Source organism: Mizuhopecten yessoensis, unplaced genomic scaffold (assembly GCF_002113885.1).
Source record: "Mizuhopecten yessoensis strain PY_sf001 unplaced genomic scaffold, ASM211388v2 scaffold11073, whole genome shotgun sequence".
Taxonomy (NCBI): Eukaryota; Metazoa; Mollusca; class Bivalvia; order Pectinida; family Pectinidae; genus Mizuhopecten; species Mizuhopecten yessoensis.
This window is the reverse complement of record NW_018408866.1, coordinates 737,700-748,390: the sequence shown is the minus strand read 5'-3', so window position 1 is coordinate 748,390 and position 10,691 is coordinate 737,700. Positions and strand designations below refer to the sequence as shown.

The 10,691-nt window shown below is 35.4% G+C and overlaps 1 protein-coding gene across 5 annotated transcripts in view; it reads right to left on the bottom strand.

The window, feature by feature from the left end:
* Positions 1–10,691, bottom strand: part of LOC110465359 (sex comb on midleg-like protein 2) — a 24,601-nt gene that overhangs the window by 7,615 nt on the left and 6,295 nt on the right. For 3 of the 5 annotated variants that reach the window (XM_021521115.1, XM_021521119.1, XM_021521116.1), the window contains exons 2-9: positions 8,801–8,904; positions 8,280–8,350; positions 8,012–8,044; positions 5,967–6,201; positions 5,738–5,826; positions 4,611–4,854; positions 2,726–2,974; positions 774–974 (exon numbers count right to left, since the gene is read on the bottom strand). In XM_021521115.1, the coding sequence (XP_021376790.1) occupies positions 774–974; positions 2,726–2,974; positions 4,611–4,854; positions 5,738–5,826; positions 5,967–6,201; positions 8,012–8,044; positions 8,280–8,350; positions 8,801–8,852 (1,174 nt within the window). In that variant the 5' untranslated portion in view covers positions 8,853–8,904. The remainder of the gene's footprint in view (positions 1–773; positions 975–2,725; positions 2,975–4,610; positions 4,855–5,737; positions 5,827–5,966; positions 6,202–8,011; positions 8,045–8,279; positions 8,351–8,800; positions 8,905–10,691) is intronic. The other 2 variants (XM_021521117.1, XM_021521120.1) reach the window with 1 other exon arrangement.

Here is a 10,691-nt window from a genome sequence, read left to right as displayed (position 1 = left end):
AGGAAGCCATCAGCCAAATATGAAGATTCTATACCTTTTAGTTCTTTAGAAGAAGTCGTTTGAAGTTTTTGACATATTTGACCCCTGTGACCTTGAAAACAGGTCAAGGTCATTTTCGTTCCCAAACTTTGTAGGGCTCCTACCAACGAAGCTTTCAGCCAAATATCATGACTCTAGGCCTGTCCGTTCTTCAGAAGAAGTTGTTTAAAGGAAAAGTTGAAGGACGACGGACGCCGCGCCACGGCATAAGCTCACTTGGCACTTCGTGCCAGGTGAGCTAAAAACACTAACTAACTATCTTAAAACCAATATATAAAATGTCCAGCAATAACTCTATTAAGTATACAAATTATACAGCAAGTCAAAGGTAATCTTGGGGGAGTTTCGCTTGTCAACTGCTGCATTATTTATACTGCCATTATCTGTGAAAACTGTTATCAACTTGATAAAACTGATATCTTTCACATTGTGATAGATATCACAAGTGATATTTGACAGCTTTACTTTTGGTTTTGACTAATCTGAACAGCACTATATCTTTCTAATTAACTAATAAAAAATAATGAATAGAACTGCATATTTTCTCTTCTGACACAGAAATAAGAACATAGTAGGATAAGAGGTTAAAGGTATTGATTCATAGAATTTTTTACCATTTATGTAAGCAAATATTACCGATAAACCACAGAACTCAGTAGGATTGTATGAAACTGACTAGATATGTATATAATACCTGTGACGATGACTAAACTGACTAGATATGTATTTAATACCTGTGACGATGACTTTTCCACTGCCTTCTTGGATACAGTTATACACCTGCTTTTCATGAATTGCACTATCTATGCATGTTTGGACCACCTCTCTGAGCACCTTCACTATCGTTCCTGGGCCAAACTGACTAGGTAGCTGACAGATCTTCCTTGATTGAAGGTACATCCCACAGTCACAACCATGGTTCACAAACACACAAACTGAAAATTAGAGACAGGTATTACAGTTAAACCACCAGGTTCAGAACCACAAACCAAATACTACAGGTAAATATCAGTTATGATTGTGATTATCACAAACACACAAACTGAACATTACAGACAGGTATTACAATTAAACCACAGGGTTTAGAACCACAAACCAAATATTACAGGCAAATATCAGTTATGATTGTGATTATCACAAACACACAAACTGAACATTACAGACAGGTATCACAGTTAAACCACAGGGTTTAGAACCACAAACCAAATATTCCAGGTAAATATCAGTTATGATTGTGATTATCAAAAACACACGAACTGAAAATTACAGACAGGTATTACAGATAAATCATGGGGTTCAGAACCACAAACCAAATATTACAGGTAAATACCAGTTATGATTGTGATTATCACAAACACACAAACTGAAAATTACAGACATGTATTACATATAAATCATGGGGTTCAGAACCACAAACCAAATCTTCCAGGTCAATATCAGTTATGATTGTGATTATCACAAACACACAAACTGAAAATTACAGACAGGTATTACAGTTAAACCACAAACCAAATATTACAGGTAAATACCAGTTATGATTGTGATTATCACAAACACAGAAACTGAAAATTACAGACAGGTATTACGGTTAAACCATGGGGTTCAGAACCACAAACCAAATATTACACGTAAATATCAGTTATGATTGTGATTATCACGAACACACAAACTGAACATTACAGACAGGTATCACAGTTAAACCACAGGGTTTAGAACCACAAACCAAATATTACAGGCAAATATCAGTTATGATTGTGATTATCACAAACACAGAAACTGAAAATTACAGACAGGTATTACAGTTAAACCACAAACCAAATATTACAGGTAAATACCAGTTATGATTGTGATTATCACAAACACAGAAACTGAAAATTACAGACAGGTATTACGGTTAAACCATGGGGTTCAGAACCACAACCCAAATCTTACAGGAAAATATCAGTTATGATTGTGATTATCACGAACACACAAACTGAACATTACAGACAGGTATTACAGTTAAACCACAAACCAAATATTACAGGTAAATACCAGTTATGATTGTGATTATCACAAACACACAAACTGAAAATTACAGACAGGTATTACAGTTAAACCACAAACCAAATATTACAGGTAAATACCAGTTATGATTGTGATTATCACAAACACACAAACTGAACATTACAGACAGGAATTACAGTTAAACCACAGGGTTTAGAACCACAAACCAAATATTACAGGCAAATATCAGTTATGATTGTGATTATCACGAACACACAAACTGAACATTACAGACAGGTATTACAATTAAACCACAGGGTTTAGAACCACAAACCAAATATTACAGGTAAATACCAGTTATGATTGTGATTATCACAAACACACTAACTGAAAATTACAGACAGGTATTACAGATAAATCATGGGGTTCAGAACCACAAACCAAATCTTCCAGGTCAATATCAGTTATGATTGTGATTATCACGAACACACAAACTGAACATTACAGACAGGTATTACAGTTAAACCACAAACCAAATATTACAGGTAAATACCAGTTATGATTGTGATTATCACAAACACACAAACTGAACATTACCTGTACATCAAAGTTATAGCTATGACTCACAAACACATTAAAAGTTACAGTTAAATTCACAGTAACCAAGCTCTAAAATCTGAAACTATTGTTTAAATCACACCTGTCGCAGCACTTGGTGAACTTGTGTCTGGTTCTGTAACTGTGACAAGAGGAGACTCTGCCTCTCTGGGAGATAGTGGTTTGCTATCTGCCATGTTGGGACTAGTAGAGTTAGAGTGGAGGGATTTCCCGGCTCCACCTCCGAGAGATGGAGACGCTTTGGATCCACTGTTTCCTGAGGTGTTGGATGTTGGCAGAGATATGGACAATGGCACTTCCTTCCCTTTTGAGGACTTCAACTGAGGGTTTCCTATTGAAACAAAATAATACAAAACTATGATGATACTATCTGTAATAGTTACTATTGAAACAATATAGAGCAATGGAGGCAGTTATTGACAGTCTAAGCTTCAAACTTGTTTTTCCAGTTTATCGTTCTGCCTAAGTTATTATATGATGGCATTTCGGAGAAGTCAGGAAACGTACTCTATTTCATCATCTGCAATAAGCGTACATGTGACGAATCGCGGGAGAAATCATTGTTTTGATGGCGTTAATGACGGGGGCAGTTTTCAACAGGTGGAGGTACGTAGATATCGACAGCTTAATTAGAATGTTAATTATTTCCATTATTAATCTCTCATAATTCATTCATTTGTCCTGACGTGTGTCAAAATGCTTAGAAAAAGTATAAACATGTCAAGTGATATGTCAAGTCATATATGTAAACAAACGCGCTCCCTTTTCTTCACGAATGCGCAAAACAATTACCGTCACATCATTACAATATGGTGTCCCACCCCAATTTCCAATTCTTTTGATCCCCAGTGATGCATTCCAACAGCCCAGAATTTTGGAATTATGAGGTATTTTATCCTACAACGATCGAGATCAGAAATTTTATTCAAGAAACCATAATTTACTCTTTTCAAAATAATCATTGTGGAAATGTTTTTAAATTCTTAATGTTCACAAGATTATTTATATACCTCCTGACTAACAACAATTTTCATCAATATCTGTTCTATGTAATTGTTTACTTTTCAATATATGTTATATTCTGTATTTATCTGGCTGCATTATCTTCCAATAATGATATTTTTCTAAATTTGTAATTGCAGTTTATATTGAGCATATTTACAAGACTTATCTACATGGATTTTATTGAGAACTTTGAATTTTTTAATATTTTATATATGCTTGTACTGAAGCAACATTATTTTTGCCGGTTGTTCTCCCCTTACACAATTCACGATATATTGAAATCATACACAAACCTTTGAAGTACAAGTCATTCATGAAAATATATTTCTAATGCATAAAACAAAAATTAATTGGTAATATTTTCACATACTGTCGATAACTACCTCCGATACTCAAAATGCGGCAGTTATCGACCACCCTTTTTCCGACCTTAATACTACCGCGGATGTTGATAGGACACTGACAAACGTTGCAGACTCTTCTTGAGTGAAGTTGGATTACACCATTATGTGGCAAATATTTCAGATAAAAATGTTATCAAAACTAAGAAATTTGTTTAACTGGTTTTGTCTGAATGGAACGGTTCAGAGGGATTCCGAAAAGGTAAGTGTACCTATCAAAAACACTGATTGTCTGAAAAACGGTTCGTAATTGATCCAAAACGAAATGAATAGAACCGGGAGTCAATAATACCCCGCTGTCAATAACACCCTCCGTTACTCTATAACAAAACAATAACAATACTAATAGTAATATATACTAAAATATTTACTGTTGAAACAAAATATTACAGAACAATAATGATACTCATAGTAATATTTACTAAATTTGTTTTTTAATTTTGATTCTTGACTGCAATCTGATAATTCTTTTGCCGGATTTGACATCATTGTGAAAAGATTGGATGCATGTACTGAGAAATTCTTACAATCCCTGATCCCCTAGCTCAGTTAAAGCCATACCTTTCTGGCCAGGAGGTTGAAGCTGGTGACCACTTTTCAAACACCAGTCACAGGGAAACAGGTCTCTGGAGTCATATCTACACCAGTAGTCAAAAGCCCCCCTCCATCCATCAAACGTCACATGAATCTGGTCTCCATTCACTGCCCCGACTGTTGCAGGGCATATGAGCTGTGGATTTTTCCTATCTACTGCTTCCAGTTTCATTCCCACTTTAAACTCATTACATTTAGGTGTTGGAGGTTCCTTTTAAAACAATAGTTTATAAAATATAATTTACCTCACAACCTTTAATGCTACATACATAGCTATTGCACAACATTATCAAAATTCAGCATATTACAATGTCACACTATGAAATGTAAGATGGAAATACTGCATACAGGTTTAAAGTTGAACTGTGTTATTTTCACGTTTTCATCACAAAACAAATTTTAAGGCAGTGTAGAATTTGCAGGAAACAGGTCAATATTTTCATATTTCTTATGCTATCATGTGTATGACACATACACTTTCAGCTGATCATCAACCAGGTACCGAATGGAATAAAATATAGAATGATGTTTTTTGTAAAGCAGCCTCCTCAGCTGGTATGTATCTGATTGGTTTAAACTGGCACAAAAAGGTGACCTGCATGGACATATAGTTAGTTACACATACATAATGTACCAGTGTGTAATTGTCTTCAGTCTGGAACTAGATCTTACAAATTATAATAACCTGAGCTGGAAATTGTCACTGCAATGTCAAATTAGCTAATCATTCCCTCAGCAGAAAGCCCAAAATTAACACTGTTGTGAAAATAATGCAGTATACTGCATGATGACAAGTTTAGTACCAGTAGCAGACATAACAAAGTGGGGCATGTAAAATATAAGTAGTGGAAAAGAAACAGTAAGACTTGTTCACCAAAAAGACAGAAGGAACTGGTCAAATTACCCCCTTAATGACCTCCATATCATAAAAGTTGCTACCCACAATGTCTTATTCTCCTTTTATAAAGTTCATGAAATTTGTTCTAGTCAGACATTCTGAGTGTATTCATGTTCATAATAAATTGCTTGAAGATTAATTCTGAGTAAACAAAAGTCTTGTCTGAAATAAAGAGAAAACAACATGCTCAGACTACCTTTTTGAAGCATTCTGCTGGTGCAACTTCTGCTCCATTTAATGTTTTCTGCAAGAAAGCTGGCCAGGAGGAGGGGTTCATGCGAAATCCTGAAAAATATCACAAGCACTTAAGACAGTTTAATCATCAAATATTTTTTTTATTTTCCAAGATAAAACAACTGATCCATAAGTCCAAATTTGAATAAACTCTATCTGGTAGACCATAGACTTGTGATACCTAGCATTACCTAAAGGAGGCTGTAGGAGTCCTCCAAACAGTTCACAGTATCCAATGAGATGGAGATCTGACGAGTCAACTAGTCTCCAGAAGTCATTCTTGTTGTCACTCCCATCAAGCCGGAGTCGGAGTCGTGGGCCGATCATTCCCACCACTGATGCCACACAAATTGAGGTCAGGTTTCTAGGGTCAACTGCCTCTATCTTCATGTTCAGCTTGAACTCATTCAAAGGTGGAGTAAAAGACTGAAAAGATCAATTAGTTAAATAAGTTACTGTTATGACAGTCAATAAAGACACCACTGTTATTTTCTTGTAACCATCATAAATCAGTGACAAAGGAGAATTGTCTTAGTGGTTAACATGTGTAACTTATGTGCTTAGGAAGGAGTGTAATCTTGAAAACAACTTTAAGAGAGAAAGAGAGATGATGAAACAGCTGTATTTAGGATGCAAAGAATGTCAATACAATAGTGATGGGCGGATGATCGATTATAATCGAAAATCGTTCAGTTTTTCCTTTCTGATTCCGATTATCGATTTCAAATTCCATTAATGATGTGATCAGTTCTTCATTATAATCAAAAAGTTTGATGTTTTCAATGTAAAAAATGTATTGAAAGTCATATATTCTTATAATTTTTACAATATGATCGATAGAACTGCAAAAGAAAATGCTTGAAATCCTATCATTATAAAAGAACAAAATCTATTGATTAGTTAACAACTCTGTCTATTGATGTTAATGGTATTCTTCTTACTTTATTTGGGTGTTCAGTCAATTAAAATTAAGATCTGATTATGAAATCGATCTTCGATCAGTTTATTACTTCTGATTACAAACCGATTATCAATTATGATTTTAAACTGATTGCCTAACACTACAATACAATCATACCTTGTCCATGTGAGGACTCAGTATCACAAGTCACAAAATATTGAAGAAAACTAGAAAAGGTCTGTAAGACATAAATGCCCCTGCCATGTGAAATTAGTTTCAGTGTTCTATAAAAAGTTACAACCACTGTGATCTTGATACCCTGAAACATGCATACACACAAGGTACTACACTTAAAGTTGATTTTAATATTCATATTTTTTTTCTGTATGTTAAAATTATTACCATCTCCATTAAACATATAGAATGAAGTTGCTAAGTGTTTAAATTGAATCAGTTGATGATTTTCTATATACATGTATAGCAACAGTGACCTTGGCCTTGACCTTGGAACCCTGAAACAACAATGTCCGAAGTATACTCATACTTGACCTTTGCATAAAGTTTGACCAAAATCCATGAAAGAATGATGTTGCTAAGTGTATAAATTGAATCAGTTGATGATTTTCTATATATAGCAAGTGACCTTGGCCTTTACCTTAAAACCTGAAACACAAGGATGTCAGAGGTATACCCATATATTTGACCTTTGTATAAAGTTTTACCCAAACCTGTAAAAGAATGAATTTGCTAAGTGTTTAAATTGAATCAGTTGATGATGTTCTATATATAGCAACAGTGACCTTGACCTTGGAACCCTGGAACCCTGAAACACAGCAATGTCCGAAGTATACTCATACTTGACCTTTGTATAAAGTTTGACCAAAATCTGTGAAAGAATGAAGTTGCTAAGTGTTTAAATTGAATCAGTTGATGATGTTCTATATATAGCAACAGTGACCTTGACCTTGGAACCCTGGAACCCTGAAACACAACAATGTCTGAAGTATACCCCTACTTGACCTTTGAATAAAGTTTGACCGAAATCTGTCAAAGAATGAAGTTGCTAGATGTCCGAAGTATACTCATACTTGACTTTTGTATAAAGTTTGACCAAAATCTGTCAAAGAATGAAGTTGCTAGATGTCCAAGTATACTCATACTTGACCTTTGTATAAAGTTTGACCAAAATCTGTCAAAGAATGAAGTTGCTAAGTGTTTACATTGAATCAGGACAGTATTTGACTGGTGTTTACATTGAATCGGGACGCGACGGAATGGGACGTACATGGGCAACACTATATGCCCGCCCCCCTTTTTTACGTTAACAATTCTTACCTTGAGTTTCATACTGGTATGAGGTTCCCTTCGCTGCTGGTAATGCAGCCACAGAAACAAGGTTATAATTATGATCATATCACTTACAGCCAATGTTCTAATATTTCTGTACATGCAACAAAACCCACCTAAGATTACAATTGCAATTTTCACCATATAATTTACTTAAAATATCTAACACGAAACATTAACGAGCAAAACTATTATTTTCCCCATTTCATTTGTTGCAATTTGACACCATTATCTTAGAATTTGGTCCTCTTATTACCTGTTTGAAGCAGCTTTGTGGGGCTGCTATTGACCCACTCTCCACCAAGTAATTGTCCCAGTCAAAACTGCCTGTAGATGACAAAGGTGATGCAATATTGTATGAAATCACAAACATAATGCATTTCAATAAAAGGCCTTTTTACTGTTATAGGAATGGGGCCTACTGCATTGGAATAAACCAATAAAGGCTTCCCAAAATTAATTATTTTTTTAAGCGCATTTTCATCTCAAAGACTAAGACAGCCTTATTTCAGAAGGATTATTTCCTTTTAGATTTCAAAATGTTGCAATTTATCTGAATACAAGAAGAAAATTGAATATTTTTTCACTTCTTTTTTTTTTTTTTTTTTTTTTAGAAAATATTGCAATATTTTGCATTCAGAATGAACCCTGAATATCATCCCAATTAGGTGCAGGATGTTTGATTTGACCCAAATGCTTCATTTGGTGTTGCTATTCAGCTTGAAATGATCAATAGACTTTTTGAATCAATTCTTATGTTACGTTTACAATTCTTACCTTGTGTTTCATACTGGTATGAAGTTCCCTTCGCTGCTGGTAATGCAGCCATACTGTTGTCTTCTAATACAATTCACCTTTACTTCTTTTCTTCCAAAAAAGATCTGTATAAGAAAACATTCATATAATATATAATTATATTTGTCCTATTCTAAATTGCATATGAATCATACCCTACATTGAATTTTAAAGCCTCAAAAATTTTCCATTTCCAACTATCACATTCCCATTTTAGATCAAGTCAACTAATGACATCCCTTGTACTCCAGGGACTAGAAGACTAGTTTGATCCTTTGATGTACATCAAACAAATCCGGCTGTTACATAATGGTAAAATTGACTGACTTTGAATTAGGGTGTTGCTCCTTTGTAATCTTGAAAGGACAGGTATCAGTCTAGCGATTGGTCATCAGTCTAGCGATTGGTCAAGTGTTTTTACCCAAGACATTAGCATGGGTGCCCAGACTACACCGGGTGTTTCTATAATTGCTGGGGTCTTAATAAGGCTATGCACAATGTTGTATACATCTTCATACCCAGGTTTCTGTATGCTTCAGCTACAGCTTGGTTGTTGTCACCATGTGTTCATTAAACTTCAAATGTGGATCAATAATAATATAACAACCCCAAGATCCTGCATGCTAGTAACCGATTGTACGTTATAAACTATATTTCTCTATGGTTTAAGGAGTAGGATGTCATTTGTACTACAGCTCCCCTGACTTTCAAGTGGTTACACTTATTTGAATTTAACTCCACCAGCCAGGCCTTAGTCCATTCACATACTTTGTTCACATCGTCTTGAAAATTATTGCCATCCTCGCCAGTATTCATGATCAGTGCCCAGTATATTTTGTATCATCTGCAAACATTTTGATCAAGTTGTCTTAATACTTATGGGAGGTCATTTACACAAATAAAGAATTCCAGAGGAGTGAATATGTCGCCTGCTCAGCGCTTTTTGTGAGAAAAGTGTTTTGGCTTGAGTTAATTATCGCATACACAAGCAAAAATTAACAGTAAAACCGATGAACAGCTTTGCTATGTCAAGTGGGATATATATGCCAAAATGAGGAAAGTTGAAACTCGACAGAAAAACCTGACATAAATGTTGAACAGTATTGCTTCTATCATTACAGTACAAAATTTGAAAGGAATTGATTAACAAGAGGCCCAGAGGGCCTGTATCGCTCACCTGAATATGTTTAAAATAATTGGTACGAAGTAAAGATATAGCACACCATGGTAGGTGCTGTAAGTACATATGAAATTTCAGAAAGATCCATCCAGTACTCGAGATAAAGCATATACAAAAATTGAGTCCCCTTGGCCCAAAGATGCTCCAGACTAAATTAGGATAAAATCCCTATTGTAAAAGAAGTATTTTAAAGGTTTTACCTCTATTTCCCCTATTGGGCCCCGCCTCTCTGCCTCCAGGGGGGTTAGACACACCGTTTATACAAAATTGGTTCCCCTTCACCCAATGATGCTTCATACCAAATTTGGACAAAATCCTGTCAATCGTAAAGAAGAAGAAGGTATTTGAAGAATTTGCTATGTTTCCCCTATTGGGCCACTCCCTTCTGTCCCCAGGTGGGCCACACTCGCTGTTTATACGAAATTGAGTCCCTTTTGTCCAAGGATGCTCCAGACCAAATTAGGATAAAATCCCTGAATCCATATGGTAGAAGAAGGATTATAAAGGTTTTACTTCTATTTCCCCTATTGGGCCCCGCCTCTCTGCCTCAAGGGGGGCCACACCCACCGTTTATACAAAATTGGTTCCCCTTTACCCAAGGATGCTCCACACCAAATATGGACCAAATCCTTTCATTCCTACAGAAGAAGAAGGATTTTAAAGAATAATTTGCTATGTTTCCCCTATTGGGCC